This window comes from Tinamus guttatus, unplaced genomic scaffold (assembly GCF_059628265.1).
Source record: "Tinamus guttatus ecotype Peru unplaced genomic scaffold, ASM5962826v1 Tinamus_guttatus_pri_ptg000133l, whole genome shotgun sequence".
Lineage (NCBI taxonomy): Eukaryota > Metazoa > Chordata > Aves > Tinamiformes > Tinamidae > Tinamus > Tinamus guttatus.
In genome coordinates, this window is record NW_028288667.1 from 2,352,393 (window position 1) to 2,369,583 (window position 17,191).

A 17,191-nucleotide genomic window follows, 5' to 3' on the forward strand; every position below is an offset into this window, starting at 1 on the left:
AAAACTAACATTAAGCAATCTCATCAGCCACATTTGGAAATAGCTCAGTTAAGGTATTTTATATTTGTATTTTGAAGTTGTTAAACAAGCAACAGAATGAGAGGAAGCCAGGCCTAAGACAGGATACTAAATTGCAGTAGCAGAAGCATTAACCTGTCGTCGTCTTTGTGGTGGCACATGCAACACAATGTTCGTGGTTGCAAGGTTAAAGAGCACCTCTGTTCCCCACCTTCCAGCAGGCAAAACGAAACTTACATGTTGCTGAGTGTCACGTGTTACCTTTCCCGGGACCTTCTGGAGAGCCTTCCATAGAGACCGGAGAAGAGAGCCAGCCCCAGGGCCCCCACGGCCGCGAGAGCCAGGAGCGCGTACAGGGCCACCTCTGCGGTGTGCGGCGTCAGCTGCAAGCCCAGGAAGCGAACGGCCTGGGCCAGCCCCGGGGCGGCCGCTGTTGGCGTCACCGGCACTGGGGGAAACAGCCACAAGGTCAGTGCTCAGCATCCCCCAGCCTCTCGCGTTGTGACACTGAGGAGTAGCTGGGAATAAAGGCACAGCTGAGGCTCGCAGTAGAGCCCCTGAGACTCTGAGAGAGGCCACTGGCAGCTACAGTCACCCCACAGGCTTGATAGGGTTATTGCGAAAAAAGCATCAGCGACAGTTATGTAATTAATGTATGCCCCCCGCCCTACCCCAAGCACACTTCAGAGAACACAGGCAAGAGGATTTCCAAAGGCTTAGGCAAAATACTGAGTCCTTAACTAGTAGTTGTTGTATTACTAATTTAGACCAAAAGTACTGCATTCCTGTGGTTCAGCAAACACCGCAGGTACCTGAGCACACGCTTTGCTTCAATTAACTGCTTTTGGGGCCAGGCCTTTCACTAGGTGTGTTACTACCCCGGGCATTTTTACCTAGCCTGGCTGTGCATGCAGAAGAGACCCAATTCCAGAAAACACGAGTGTCCTTTGAGGCCGTGGCTCCCGGGAATCTAGGGATTAGGGATATCCACAGCTCCCAGATGCCGGGGCTCTGCGTTACTCACCGTCCGTCTCAGGGTGCAGGCAGGGGTGGTCGCCGTCCGCGGGGTCTGGGAAGCCGTTGCAGCGCACGAGCTGGGCGTAGAACTTGGCCGAGGCCTTGGGCAGCCGCGGCAACGCGGGGTCTGTGCGATTCACGTAGTAGAACCCGAACCTCTCGGTGAAGCCTGCTGCCCACTCTAAGTTGTCCATGAGCGTCCAGGCCGTGTAGCCGCACAGGTTGACATCCTGGATCAAATAGGCTGCGAGCAGGAGCGAGCGGGAGCGTTAGGTACGTGGGGATGCCGCAGGAGCTGGGCACAGTGCATGGGTTCGGCCACGTTATCACTGGCCTCCCTTGTGCCCCCAGCTCCCAGCAGCAGACACGGAATAACCCTAGAGGGACGTGAGCCTTGCAGCTCTGCCGCGAGCAGCCGCGCGCCTCTGCTCCGCACCCCTTCCCTCAGCGCCCGGCTCACCAGACCCCTGGCTGCCCACCATGACGAGCAGCTTTACCTTTGAGTGCTTCATTGAGGTAACTCTTATGGTAATGGATCCGCCACGTATCATTGAGGTTGACGTCACCCCTTTCCGAAATCCCGTTTTCGGTCACATAAATGGGAGCCCCGTACTCGTCCGTTAGCCATTTCAGGAGCTTGCGGAAGCCAGTGGGTGTCACGTACAGCCAGAAGGAGCCCGAGCCCAGCCAGCTGCGGTCGAACACGGAGGCGACACCCCTGCGGGGGACACGCTCAGCACTCACCTCCTCCTCGGAAAGCAGGTTCTGCCTAAACCAGCTACAGCTCAGAAGCGGGGGGTAGTTCACACCACCACACCTTGATGGGGCTCTAGGATTTAAAACCCTTCCTACTTTTCAGCCTATAATCGACATCACAGCGATTCTACACCCCAAATTGGTATTTGCGCCTACAAACAGAACAGCTTGTGTTCCCTCATGGTGGGGCTTCATAATTACCTTAACAAGACTCTACTGTTTAGCATCTGAAACTGGGGAAGGAAAGTCATAGCTAAAAAAAAAAATCTTGAATTCTGTATATTTACACATGAAGCAATTTAACTATTTAGCCTTCTAACTTAGAGAGGGAACCAACCACTGCTGAACAGGAAATGGAGCAGGATCCAGAAATGAGGCAAGTCTAATATTTCAAACTGCATTTTGGCCAGAGAATATGATAAATACTATCTAAAGCAGATACCAGACCATGAAGAGACTCAGAAGTGTTGACTTTTAGAAGCTACTTAATTTAACCATTTGCTTTTATAACCAGCTCTGTGTAAAAAAAAAAAAAAAAAAGACCATCACTGCAGAGGCAAACACAGGCATCCCCGTTACTGCCTGTGGAAGTTTTCTCTAGTGTTGCCTACAACAGCTTAATGTATTTGTCCCCTGGTTTGCCAGCACCTTACAATACAAATGGGCACAGGCTCCAGCAGGGCACGTTTTGTTTGACCACGAATCTACAGTCCCATCTTACCTATCTGAGTCATAGGACGCAAGAGCCGCAGGATAGTTTAGGTTGTAGACCAAGGCTGTAGTGTAATGATTGAGCCCGAAGAAGTCGTAGGTGCCTTTAATTCTCTGCTTCTCGCTTTCTGTAAATTCTGGCAGTCTGCAATAGGAAGCACAGACCTCTCAAAACACAAGTTTTTTTTTCAGGATTTCCCCTTCTGTTTCTATCATCTGCCCCACTTCAATCCTTTTATATAAGCTAAAGATATGGATGGTATTTACCAGTTATCTGCCAGTCCTGTTTGATCTCAAAGGTGCATTTGAGTCAGAAAAGTCAGGAAGGCTCTAAGAGCACCTGACAAAGCAAAGCCGACGAGCAACATTCTGCCCTTTGAGCGCATGTTTCTCCCCAGGTGTAGGATGCAAAGGGTTAATTAAACTTATATGGACTCTCCTCACTGCTGCAGTTTGCTAAATATAACATCAAGAGAGCTAAAAGCCCAAAGGAACAGGCAAGGAAGATGATGGGTAATGAACAGGCACATGGAAAGCGCTGCTTGGCCAAGAAGTAACCAAGCCCTCTGCTTCCAGGCTCGCTCAGAAGTGTGTTCACGTGGGGGACGAGACTGCAATGAAGCCGTGAGGTGTCTCTGGGTAGGAATCGGCACAGGCCTGAAAGGGAATCCTGGCCCCTGATAAGCCCAGGACGAGGAAGGAAAGAAAAACAAGTACCCACAGAGCCGCACTGGGAGCAGCTGTGCTCGTGGCCGCCCGCCGCAGCGCGGAGCAGGGACCGGTGCCTCTGCAGCCACTGCCCTCCTGCTCGCCCGCTTGGCGCCTGCAAAGGGCTCCCCGGGAGCACAGGAACAAGCAGCAGCTACAAGAGCTCCTTTCTGTGAGGAACTTACTTAAAGTCCTTTGCAAATGGGCCACCTCAGAGCCAGCACCTGTAGCTGAAGCCCTGTGTGCTGTCCCTGCCATGACAGAGCAGGAAACCGAGCTGGGGACACCAAGGATACCCTGGAGGAAGGTGCGAGTCCCCAGCTCTTCTTCTAGTCAGAAGAGAAGGTCCCCTTGGGAATTTGGTCCACGGGCAATTGCTGCTTAAAACGCACCCAATGCTCCTAGGGAGGTGGGGCTGCCCGAGGGTTGGCAGTCTGAGACTGAGGGCAGGGTTTATTCCCCAAAGCAGGACGTGCTGGAGGGCACTTTATCTCAAAGCAAAGCAGAGACTCTGCTATCGTTAACAGCAGCAACAGAAAAGAAACAGCCTGTAAAAGGAAGCCTGCACAAATCCACGTGCTTGAGGCACACACGAAAGCGTAACTCAAACCCTGAAGGGAGCTGCCTTGCTGCAGAGCACACCCCAACCCTTCCAACACCAGCACGCCATGAAGGGGAGGGAGAAGAATGAAACAGCACAGTAGAAGTGAGAATAGTAGGACTGTCAAATAATAAAGGTAGTTCAGAGACACCGATGAGCTTTAGTGATTGTGTCCACTCCATCATCATAAGAACCTTAAACACATTTACACGGTGCAGAAAAGCACAGTCTGATGCAGGTCATTTATTACACTACCCAAACCTATTATGCTGAAGGAAGAAGTATGAAGTTTTTCTATGAGGTTACAACAAGATTTTCCAAGTAACTGTTCAAGGGATTCATTCTGAGTTAGCAGATCTAGCCGAAAAGCAAGTTTTAGTCCAACAAGAAAAACAAGTAACTATGTGCCTGTGCCCTTACCTTGACTGGCTCAGGCCTTGGGCCAAACTGCGTTCCTGAATCCTCGTTTTCATCACTTCACTATAATCACCATTTTTGAAAATAGGATGGGCAAACCAACCTACAAGGAACTAAACCAAGAAACAAGGAATAAATCACGTATCAAAACAAATGTTTAACTAGTTACTCTCCATGTGCTGCTTTATATCTCAAATTACAATGAACAAACTTGTGGAGAGAGGCAGACAGCCACCCCATCGGTGGCCAGTTCAACAAGCTGGTGCGGGGAGGAGCCGACACGGGCTCTGGGCATCCCCAGCACACGGAGGAGGGCTGGGGACACACACAGCAGCGTGAGCAGCCGTGGTGGCAGCCTCACGCACCTGCATGTAGCGTTTGGCAGCGTCGTGGTCCTCCTGCTTGTGGGGATTCCTCGGCTCTGCCCAGTCTGAGTTGATGCTGATGGAGATCAAGCCTTGCTGCGTCGCACGGTACTTGTCGTTGTAGACGTGCCAGGCTTCAGCATGGGCCTTTATTAAGTTGTGCCCCACGATGTAGGGGGCTCGCCCCGGCCGGAGGAAGATACCTGCAGTGCAGGGACAGCCATGGCACAGGCAGCACCGCAGGGCTGCTGCTGCCACCAGGGGCTGCGTGACCCGGCACGTTCATTTGGAGGCTGTGCAGGGTGGGAGCAATAGGGGACAGGGCGCTGGAGGTGGAAGGCAGAGCGGGAGGCCCCTTCACTGCCCCCACAGGAGCCCAGTCCCCCTCTGCCCAGCCCCGTGCCAGGCCCTGGCTCCTGCTCTGCTGCAGCTCCAGCCGAGCAGACTCACCCGGCGCGGCTGTGCCTGTGCCGTGCCCATAGTACGCCACGTTGTACGGTTCGTTGATGGTTATCCAAAATTTCACTCTGTCTCCCAGCCTCTGGAAAAGCAGCTCAGCGTATTCCTTAAACCTCTCCACAATAGTGTCGTTCTCCCAGCCCCCGACGTTCTGCAGCGCCTGCGGGAGGTCCCAGTGATAAATTGTTACCTGTGGGGAAGAGAGAGAGAGAGACAACTCAGCAGACACTCAAACCACCTTCCCAAGGCAGGACAGTGAAGCAGCTCATCTACCAGCACCAACCCTGCTTTGATTTGCACAGCTCTCTGTTGCTAACAGGCACGTAGCAACGTGGGTGTCCTGTGTCAGGCCGTGTCCAAGCTCACAGTGATCACCCACGCACTCAAATACAGCACCTCCTTGTCAGGATCTCAGGTTCCTCAGGACATGGGGAAAGGACCAACTCCAGGGCCCTGCCTCACTGCAAAGGCAATGACCTTCAGTCTTACAAGCCAAAACCAAAAGACTCCTGACAGCAACACCTCAGGTCAGTGAGGAACTGCTGCAGCTGCACGGACAGACAAAAAGCAGCCCCGCAGAAGCACCTATTTGCTCTGCTGTATCAGCCCAACCACTCGAGAGCAACACCATGAAGACACAGGTCTGCTCAGGCACAGCCACGGCCCTCCTGGGCGGGTGGCAGCCAGGCTGCCTCGCCTCCCCCCCGGCGGACATTGTGGCACAGGGCAGGGGGCAGAAGGGAGGAGGAAAGGCTGTTTTCTTCCCGCCATCCCACCGCATCATCTCAATAACAGGTACGGCAGCTACATAGTAAAGCTATGAACAAATAAATGAAACAGTCCTAGATAACAAAAGCACATATAGTTATCTATACTCTTATGCTTGCTTACCCTACCTCTGAATAGGGGAGAGGTAGGAGACAAATAAACATAAAAACAGACAAAATACAAGAAAATGCAAGCACATAAAAAGCGAAGGCAACAGGGACTGCTGGTACAGGCCCAGGCCAGAATCTGGTGAGGGCACCGAAAGGCTGATGGAGCTGCGAGATCCCTGCCTGCGATTTGTGAAAAATCACTGGGATCAACAGGTTCCTGAGGGTTTCTTATGGAGGCATCAGATCATGGGGATCAGGCAGGGAAATCCAAGAGTCAGGATTTAATCTTTGACGCCAGGATAATTCCCGTCTCCTGCATTTTGTCAGATTTCCAGATGATCTGTCCTGTTACCTGAGGCTTAATGTTAGCTGCCAGAAGGGCATCGATGAGCCTCTCGTAGTAGTTCAGTCCCGCTTCGTTGATGTAGCCGGTAGTCCCGTCCGGGAGAACGCGCGGCCAGGAGATGGAAAAGCGGTAGTGAGACACCTGGAGCCCCTTCAGCATTTCCACATCCTCCTCGATCTTGTGGTAGCTGTCACAGGCTACGTCACCAGTCTCATCGTTGCCGATTTTCAAGGGAGTATGAGCATATTGATCCCAAATGCTAAGTCCTTTCCCATCTGCTCTCCATGCTCCCTCGATCTTTAATTAGAGTTGTGATGGGGGAAAAAACATTGTTAGTAAACTCTTGTTTACTAGTAAAACTAACGTTAGTTAGAATTAGGACTTGACCTAAAAAAACAATTCAGCCTTGTTAGGCCTTTTGGCACCACCCCCCAGTATTTTAATTTATCAGTGTGAGACTAGAAGCAGTAACATTTTTGCTGCACCAAATCACTAAGACCTTGTGGGCCTCAAAGCAAGACTTATCAGCAAAGCCCAGCATCACAGAAACTTGTTTCAGTTCAGCTCCTTCCTAACCTGATATGCTGCAGTTGCTACACTCCAAGCAAAGCCCTTTGGAAACTCCCCGTACATGAAGCTATCATCCATGGGCTCCGGGATACCGTTATTGCGGATGATTTCTGAATAGTAGATGGCGGAGCGCTTTGGAGTCCTTGGCCTGTTTGGATTATCAAAATCAACCTGGTGCAATCCAAACCTGGGATCATACCCACTCAACCATTCAAAGTTATCCATGAAAGACCAAGCGACATATCCTCGCAGGTTAACACCATCCAGTCTGTAAGCTGAAAGCACATATTTTGAGATATGTTAGACCAAAAACAGTGGAAGAGCATCCGCGGTATCACACATTAAGGGAATGACAAGCAGTTCATAGACAAACACCTCACACCTTAAAACTGACAGTAAATAACTACAGGGTAAATGGACACAGAGGAGAGCACAAAAAGAAACTGTATGTTTGTATGGTGTTCGGACTAGTTCAAGACTGACACCAAGTGCTTAAAAGCTATTCCTTAGTAGAAGAAATTAAGCAGAATTTGAGGCGGGGAAGACGCACAGATACCCCACAGAATAAAAACTGGTACCTTTCAGAGCTTCATCGATGTACGTTTTGTAGTAAAATATCCTGGCATTGTCGTCAACATCCGAGTCGGTCTTTATCCCTACCCCATTTTCAGTGACATAAATTGGGGGATTTCCATATTCCTCTTTGATCCAATTCAGCAGCCTCCTCATTCCCCAGGCCACAGCCCGATGTCCAGTAACAGCTGAGGAAGGCCAAGAGCTGTTAACGGATACTGAAACTTCCTGGTCATGCTCATAGGAGAAGGGCCTGAGACGGGTGGTTGCGTGAGTTATAATTTTGGAGGTGTAGGTGTTGAAACAGAAAACATCTGCCGTGCCCCTGATGTAGTCGCGCTCCTCAGCCGTGAAAACCGGTAAGCGGGACGACGGCAGGTTCTGCAGGTCACTCCTGTTCCCCACTTTCCATTTCATGACGTCAGGGTAGTCTCCGTTTTTGAAGATGGGGTGTGCAAACCAGCCCAACAAAAACTGCAGGTACCTGTCTGCAGCCTCCAAGTCCCTGGGGTCGCTCGGCGTCTTCGGCTCAGCCCAGTCAACGTTGAGGCTCAGAGAGACGATGCCGCCCTGGCTCGCTCTGTATTTGCTGTCGTACGTGTGGTAGACCCTGGCGTGAGCTTTCAGCAGGGTGTGTGCAACCCTGTAGGGAGCATCACCAGGATCGTTGACATTGGGTGGGACCTCCCCTGCGCCATAGCCGACCCAGGCGACGACATGGGGCTCGTTGAACGTAAGCCAGAACTTCACGCGGTCCCCAAAGGTCTGGAAACAGAAGTCTGCAAAGCTGTCGAACAGCTCGATGAGCGTGCTGTTCTCCCAGCCCCCCTCGTCCTGCAGAGCCTGCGGCAGGTCCCAGTGATACAGCGTGACCACTGGAGTGATGTTGCTTGCAACCAGCCCGTTAATGAGACGGTTATAGTAGTCAACGCCGTGGCTGTTTATTGAATTGTTTCTTCCAGTAGGGAAAATCCGAGGCCAAGACAGAGAGAAACGGTAGCTGTTCACCCCTAAGGCTCTCAGCATGTAAAGATCTTCCTCCACTTTGTTGTAGCTATCACAGGCTACATCTCCAGTATCATCGTTATTTATGTTGCCTGGGACATGGGTGAAAGTATCCCAAATGCTGGGACCTTTGCCATCGGCATCCCAACCTCCTTCTACCTGGTAGGCTGAGGACGACACACCCCACAGGAAGTCCTCTGGGAAGGTGCCATAGAAGTACATATCCCTTTCAAACTTTGTTTGCGACGAAAACTTCTCCCAAACAACCTTTGCCTTTGAGGGAACTTCAGACGCTGGTAAACTGGGCAATTTTGATGACACAGGTAGGTTAAATGCCACAGGAGTAGAAAATCTGTTTGAGACTTTGGCTGGGAAACCATTATTTTCAATAACACTGGAGTAGAAAGAAGCAGATGCCTTGGGGGTCCTTGGTCTATTGCTATCTTCAAAATCGACATAATGTAGCCCAAATTTTAGGCTGTACCCCATCGGGCCTTCAAAGCCATCAATCAATGATCGAGCAATGTATGACTGAACATCAACTGCATCAAGTTTCACCGCTGTCACAGAAATAGGAAAAGACACCGTTAGATATTTGAAGGTTTTCTGAATAAAGGTACAAACACAGCTGAGGGTAACAGCCAAGCAATCAAACATCCATGAATGGGTTTTTAGGCATAAAACCAAAACAACTGGAGTATCTGGCAAGAGCAGGTGTCAGTGTTGTAATAAGAGCTGGTCAAATGCTCCATGACAAAAGTGTATCAGAAAAGAAATATTCATTAGGAGATATGCAAGTACAGGACACTTATGCCACTGGTATGCCATTCACTATATTCTTGTTTGTGAGCACAGTTACTGAGTTTAGATATATGGATCACTTCTAAATTACCACTGTAAACTGAAACGTGTATTTAGTGCTTCTCTGTCTCGCCCTGGGTACATGGGAAGCACTCATGGTACTTTTTACGTGACAGCATATCCAATACCTGCAGAGGCAAGAGCAGCTTCCTGCCCCACACTGCCTACAAAAAAGTACTAGATCCCTCAATCCAGAGGAGTTTGTTTCCCATATACAGCCCCTCTTCTGTACTGCTCAGAAATAACTGTTCTGCCATTTTGTCTTCTGTATCTCTTTTCACACAAATATCAGTATGTTGAGAACCAGATCAAGAAGAACGAATGCTATATACTGACCACCTCTCAAGAAAGAATGAGTAAAATCTGTATTTGTCATTTCCTGACACGTCTAGAACTGAAGTCATTGCAAAGGTACAGGCATATCTTGATTCTTGCTCAAAAGAATCAAGATATAAATATATCCTTACAAATTCTCTTCAGGAAAGCTGAAGTACATAAGCTGTCTTTCAACAGAGAGACTGACCTTGGGGTGCAGCCCTCTATCTGCCTATATGAAAATCCTATTCCCACATCTAAACAGAATGGAAAATCCCAATCTGGACACCAGATGGCCTCAAGTTTAGAACATCACACTAAATATAGCAGAAGCAGTTGACTTCTCATCACTACACAAATGCTGACATTTTAAAGATAACCATTGTAGAAACAATAAAATAAGTAGTTGCCACCATGAGGGAAAAAAAGAAAATCAGCAAGAACAAAATATCTTCCCATTTTCCATACCTTTTAGAGCCTCATTGATGTACAGACGGAAATAGTCCACTCGCAGAGTGTCATTAATAACATCCTCCCCGTCTGCTGTCGGCACACCATTTCCTGCTATGTAAATCGGGATCTTCGTCCCCGTGTATTCCTGGGACACGAACTTCAGCAGCCTTCTTAGTCCCCAAGGGACCACATGGATCGAGGAGGAGGCAGTCTGTGGCCAGGCCGGATCCACGTGCAGCGAGAAGTTCCCAATGCTCTCGTAGGTGGGAGCGCAGGTGCTGTTAGTCACCGCGCTGACCAGGCGCGTAGTGTAATGCGACAGAGCAAAGAAATCTGCAGTCCCCTTCACCCAGGACTTCTCCTCCTCAGTAAACACAGGCAGCTGGGCAACTGTTGTGGAGCACTGCTGGTTGACTTGCTGGATCTGAGCCTTCAGGATATCTGGGTAATCCCCGTTAACAAATATAGGATGAGCAAACCAGCCGAGCATGAACTGCAGGTACCTCTCGGATGCTATCACGTCCTCAGGGTTGGTTGGAGTCTTGGGTTCAGCCCAATCTGAATTCAGCACCAGCCCTACCTTTCCCCCCTGCACAGAACGGTATCTGTCATTATACAGGTGCCAAACCTTGGCGTGAGCCTTCAGAATTGTGTGAGCCACCTGGGGACAGAAAACAGGAAAGTACGTTGCACAACTTTGCACAAGAACTCCTAAAAGTTAATATTACAGCTGTGTGAGAACATTGGCTCCCTCTGAAACAAGAAACCCTAACAAGATAAAGAGCCACAGCCAGAGAGTGCAGCAGGGAAACTGCTTTGAATTAAGCAGGGGAAGAACCTGGCTATCAACATCAGCTTCTAGAAAGGAAGAATAAAGACATAATTCATTAACCACTCTCTTTTCTCTCAAGTATTACATATTCAAAAAGCAATTCTCAGAGGCCACATGAGGCTTTAGCATAGCTGAAGTACAGAACTGGCAGAGAAAAACAACAGTAGCTGCTGGATCCTAGCTATGGCTACGTCTCACCTTGTAAGATGCTCCTCCTGGGTCAGTGATTCCTGGAGGATGCTCTCCGGTGCCATAGCCAGCGTAGCTGATAACCCAAGGCTCATGGAAAGTAATCCAGTACTTGACCCCATACCCAAAGGTGGCAAAGCACAAGTCTGCATAGCTTACAAAAATGTCTATGATGCTTTCATTCTGCCAGCCACCAGGAACCTGCAGAGCTTGAGGGAGATCCCAGTGGAACAGAGTCACCATGGGCTCAATGTTAGAGTCTAGCAGGCTCCTAATTAATTGGTTATAATAATGCACGCCCTTTTCATTGAAGGCAGTTCTGATGCCAGAAGGGAGAATTCTCGACCAGGATATAGAAAATTTATACAGCTGGGGCCGAAGACCCCTGAGCAGGTAGACATCATAGCTGGTTTTATAGTAGCTGTCACATGCCACATCCGCTGTTTGATTCATGTAGACATGGCCTTCATGCCCAAAGTGATCCCAAATGGTCTCTCCTTTGCCATCCTCTGCCCAGCCTCCTTCAACATTAAAGGCACCTGTGGATGTGCCCCAGAGGAAACCAGTGGGGAAAACATCCTGCAGAAAAGAATCCCTCTCCAATTTAGACTGGCTAGCAAACATCTCCCAAACGGTTTGATAGGAGGACTGGGAGGCAAGAACAGCAGCTGCTCTCTTCCTTGGAGTATTTGTTATGCTGGAAGCAGACAAAAAAAGTTATTAAAATTTTTGAGGTGAATTAAAGGGTTGTTTGCATTCAGCTCTGCATGCTATGCAGGGTATAACTCCTTCATTATCTGATCAATCAAACTTACTGCCATTCAGCTGGCAGACGAAGCTGGTGTGCAAAGAGTTAAACACAGAGATGCTCAAGAGCAACGCATCTGAAGCATTTTTGGGGGTAGTTTTGCATAATTCATTACATCTAAGTCAAAGATGCAAAAAAAAGTCCTTGCAGTATGTAGCTACTTCACATAATTAAATTGTTGTATGGGTTTCCACTGGATAAACTAAAATGTTGCTGTACCAAGGGCTTGAAGGTGCAATCTGGATGACTAAGAGCGAGAGTGTGGGGGATTACACAACACACTCACCTCTAAGCGACTAGACTCAGCAGAAAGGCACTCCTTTCCAGGCCTTTCAGAGACCAGGAGCAGACTTTTCAACTAAAAATCTCTTGTGACTGGCTAACACACTTGTTTTTTAAAACACCACCTTCTTATAGTATCTCATTTAAGGGACGAAAAGAAAAAAGATGTACCTTGAGGCATGATTCGATGAGAAGTTCAAGAATTCATTAATGTCATACCCAATTGTAAGTGGCTTTTCTTTATTAATGGCTGAAAACAAACAAACAAGAAGCAATAAACTCGGTCAGAACTTACATCCCACATACTGAATGACATAGTTGTGCCCACAACAACTTTTGAAACTCTATTTTTTTTCCCATAAACAATGTCCGGTTTTCCTCAAGTCCAATTCACTGTGTTTTTATTATGCATTTACAATCTCTCATTAAAAAAAAAGTGTTACAAAGAAACTACACAATTATTTAATCAAATAACACTGCCTAGACTGAACAACTTTGAATCCTCTCTGTAATTTCCCATTCAGAGTGTATCTAAAAAGCACTCCTCTTTCCTGAAAGAAAACCCTCCTCTTTACTTACCTCTGATAATAAAAGGCAGTGGCATGAGCGGATTCTCGTCCTTGGAAATACAATTAATGAACTTCACACTAAAAAGCAAAATCTCTGCGTCCTTCCAGATATTCTACAAAATCAAAAGTCAAACAGAGTTGTAGGAAATAAGTACAGGTCAGCTAGTAAAAACATGCTCTTGGCATTTGTTGCTTTCAATACAGAACATGAAATATCTAGAAAAAGGAGCATCAGAGGAAGTTCTTCAAACCTTAATTCATTAATCAAGATACACATTAAATATCAGCAATTATTTTTCTCTGATCCCACAAAAAAGCCCCATGCAAATCAAAACATACATACCAAAAAGTTTTGGTGTTCAACTTTTCATTGAGAAGGCAGAGAGAAGTATATTTTTTCTGAAAGTTTACTTGTTTAGAATCAGTTGCCATATATGTTTGACCCATTTCAGATTTTTGGAGTAAATACACCATGCTGGGACCTTAAAGAGAACAAGCCTAGCAGAAGACTTCTTGTTCTGCCATCCAGTTGCTGGGTGACTCTTATCTTACCCTTTTTAAGAATGCAATTCAGTACTAGAGGTTTTAATATCAGTACGAGCCTATAACATCCCCAACTATCGCCGCTGCCACGTGGTGCTACCCGTTTGCAAACTTGTCCTCGTTAATGTTGCCAGCACTGCCTCTGCTGACAAGGAGTTGAAACGTTCCGTAGTACAGTTGCAAAACCAACTCTAGAACATAATAGTATCTTTCTATATAAAACTACCAACCTAACAGCTTGTAGAGAGCAATTCAAAGTCTTGGATAAGAGAATTATGCCATTCCAGTTACTCACTGCATCAGTGAGCACAAGTGGATCATTTTCAGTACTTTCAGACACTGTTTTCAAAACAGAAAAACAGCGAGCAGCATGCTGCTGTTTCCTAGCAGAGCTGCTGTCTGAGCTCTCACAGCAAATCAGCAGCACTTAGAAACGCTTCACAGAACATGGAGTTCCCCTCTATTTACGGTCTGCTTTCCACTTCTGCAATTCTATCAATCTTCACCATTTTTCTATTCATTAATGATATTCCAAAGCTGATATGTAGAAAGTTTCCACTTCTTGCTCTTCATTTCTGGCCTGTCAACCACTCTCCTATTTATAGGGAATAACTATGCTGTTATCAATACACAGGAGAGAGAGATAAGCCAGAGCCTTACGAAGTCCTTTCTGGCTGTTCTTCCCTTTGCTATATGACCCTGAGCAAGGCTCACAGTCTCTGTGCTCATCTCTGCAGAAGCAAGGATCATGTAGGTCTAGGATCTTCCAGAAGATATCCAAGAGATAGCAAATTATGGTTTTTTTTTTTTTGTGTGTGTGTACATCTTCATCATACATAGTATATTAAAGCACTTTCCCTTTTTGGAAAACCTCAATAAAGTAATTTAAAAGTATTAAAGACATGATTTTCCCTTCGCCTAGATGGGCGCAAATCCCAGACATATTTGGAGCTGTATAAACTGAAAGCAAATTGGAACTTCATCAGTCTGGAGCACTACAGAAATCCAAAAAATGCAATGTTCATTTTAGCATTAATATTGTACATACAGTTACCTGAAATTCACCCAACTTCATGTAGAAATCCTTTTCATTTCCACAATTGTAATGCACGTTGAGAGACAGAAAGTCTAATGAATCCTGGAAACATCAAAATAAAAAAAAATAATCCTGGAGAAACCTGTTTGTTGGTTTTTTTGTAGGTATTATGTTAACAATACATAAAACAGTTAATGTGGTTAAATACAGGTAAGTTTTTCAAATAAGAAGTCATACAGCTATAAGGGAGGCCTGAACAACACAATGTCTACGAACTGGATACTGCCAGGGAAGACTTTTCTTAGTGTCTCTTTCCAAACAATGCAAAATCTTAGAAGCATTAGCACAAATTAAAAGTGGACTTTATGCATTTCATATTCATCATTTATAACTGCATCTTAAATTAGTAAGACTGAGGGAATCAATGATTAATGAAGTAGAGAAACCTTTGCAACTAACAATGTGGTTCAGTGAGGCCTTATCAGTAATATTTTGGGGAAAGTCCACTTCAGAAATCTTTGATCCTGTGATCAGTTGAGCTTGATCACTTGATCCTGTACATAAAAGTTAATCTAATGAAATTATTTCATTTTGGAAGCCATTTCTATTAGAGTGTTACCTGAAGAGAAACTGACAGCAATTGGAAAGAAGGAACATCCAAGATGTGATCCAAATCTAAAGCAATGGACATTTTTCCACCTTGAAAGAAAAGGGAAACCTATTAGTGTATTAAGAAGGGCAAATAAAAAATTGCAATACATTTTAGTTATTTTAAAGTCAGCTGGAAATTTTTGAAGCTGTGAATCATCAGAGACAGTGCCCTAAGTAGCAGTTCAGAGAATACCCATTGTGATTTTAGAGGGGAGTTGAAGAAGGCAGAAGTCCAATGGCAGAGTTCAGGAGCTGCTGTTCAAGGCATTTCCTTGTCAGTCTTAAGATTTTTAAGATGTTTATGAGCAGCAGTGATAGCCTTGCTGCTTGCAAGAAGGAGGATCCAAAAGCAACTACCCAGTGGGTTCTCTTCTGTATTATGCTTACAAGGAAGATCTTTAATTTTCATTACTTCAGTGGTTGTTCTATAATAAAGTTAATTGTGAACCAGATGATTTTTAAGAAAAGCCTACAAAAGGCCAAAATGTTACATATTTCTCCTCAATCGTTTTGGCTACCCTTTCAAGTGAAACATAATTATCAGTAAGCTATAAACCATTATCAGGATAACGAATGTGAAGAAGTCTACCACTCAAACATCTCTGTGCAGCTCAGAGAGCAGGGATAGCATGTTCACACACAGAACTGCCGTTTATCCCCCCACAGATCATTAGTGAAAGGTGCTCCGGAGCGCCCGTCTCTACCTGCGGGCGCGTACTTCTCGCGGTAGATGCGGTAAGCGCGCTCGTGAGCGGCGGCCAGGGCCCGCGCGCGCTCCTGCTGCTCGCCGTGGGGCAGGCTCCGCAGCACCGCCGGCACGTCGCCGAAGGAGAGCCACACGTGGGCCAGGGCCCCAAAGGACCTGAAGCTGAACTCTGCGTATTCCGCAAACAGGTCAGCGAAGGCGCCGGGCGCCCCGCGCGCCACACGGGCGAGCACGGCGCCGGGCACGCGCTGCGCGTGCAGCACCAGCAGCGGCTGCAGGCCGGCCGCGGCCAGCGCCGCCAGCAGCTCCCGGTACCGCCGCACTTGGGCTTCGGCCGGCTGCTTGGAGTCTCCCTCTGGCAGGAGGCAGCCCCATGGCAGGAAGACTTTGTAGTGCGTCGCCCCGGCCTCGCGGAGCTGGGAGAGGTAGCGGGGTAGCTCGGAAGCCAAAGGATCCCGTTGGCACAGGTCGTCGTGGGCTTCGCCTCCAGCAGGGGCCTGAGTTTCCTCGGATAGGACTTGGTTGTGCAGATGCAGATTGTCTTCTAGCTCCCTGGGTCCAGCAATGGAAATAAGTTTCTGAGCTAATCCTCTGTGTATCACGAAACTGGGAGAGGCTAGCAAGAAAAGGAAGATCACCTTATTTACCAGCTCCATCTCTGGCCCTACTTCAAGTTATTTCATATTATTTATACTATAGTAAAAATAATATTTAACTGAAATTACCTATCGCACAAAAAAGCGTTCCCAGAACGAGCTGACACAAGAATGATAATGTATCAGGACTTTTAGCAGATAGATAAAACAAACAGATTAATCCCTCAAAACACTACCAATTGGTTGGACAAAGGTCACATGGAAACACTGGGTTAATATTTTCCTCGATGCTCAGGTTCCCCTTTTCTTTTGGGCACAGACATTTGGTAGTAGACAACAATCAGACCATGCTTTTCATCTCTTCCTCATGGCTTTCTTTGTCTTAAGAAAAATCCCAGCACACAAAAACCCCACCAGGAGTAGTTACGCTCACGGTAGGCCCCAGAAGGAGCTGTGCTCGTGCTTCCAGGCTTGGGCGCTTCAAGGCGACACGGGATGTGGCATCCTACCTAGGGGAAGGAAAAGTGGTTGTTTTCTGAATCCAGGCAAGGTATGCGTTCCGTGGAGCTATCCCCACACCCGGCAACCTCAGGGAGGTTGAACAATATAATTTATTGTATTCTAAAGTCCTCCTTCCTCTAGCCCTGAGAACACATGCTCTCTCATGCACAGCACACACACACAGATCACCCACTCAGTTCACACACACCACCGGAACTGCGCAAGGAGGAGAAAATCCTATTTTGCTGTGTTCAAATACAGCAGAACGGAAAAGCTGAGCACATTTGTTGAACCTGTTCTCTACGCTGCCTTAATACAGAACAGGTTTAAATCAACTATTTCCTTTCACAAGCAGGTGTGGTCTGAAACATAGCCAGAAGCAGTTGGTTAACTTACTGCTCTGTCAAACAACGACATCTTTATTA

The 17,191-nt window shown here is 47.2% G+C and overlaps 1 protein-coding gene across 1 annotated transcript; it reads right to left on the reverse strand.

Moving 5' to 3' along the window:
- Positions 1-251: 251 nt before the first annotated feature.
- Positions 252-16,325, reverse strand: LCT (lactase). Its single transcript, XM_088521790.1, is given in 17 exon segments — positions 252-466; positions 1,043-1,279; positions 1,533-1,753; positions 2,513-2,647; positions 4,232-4,341; positions 4,594-4,796; positions 5,044-5,242; positions 6,283-6,573; positions 6,853-7,121; positions 7,425-8,984; positions 10,069-10,714; positions 11,084-11,771; positions 12,336-12,414; positions 12,744-12,846; positions 14,331-14,414; positions 14,932-15,011; positions 15,668-16,325. Coding segments are annotated over 17 exon segments (5,778 nt in total).
- Positions 16,326-17,191: the final 866 nt, after the last annotated feature.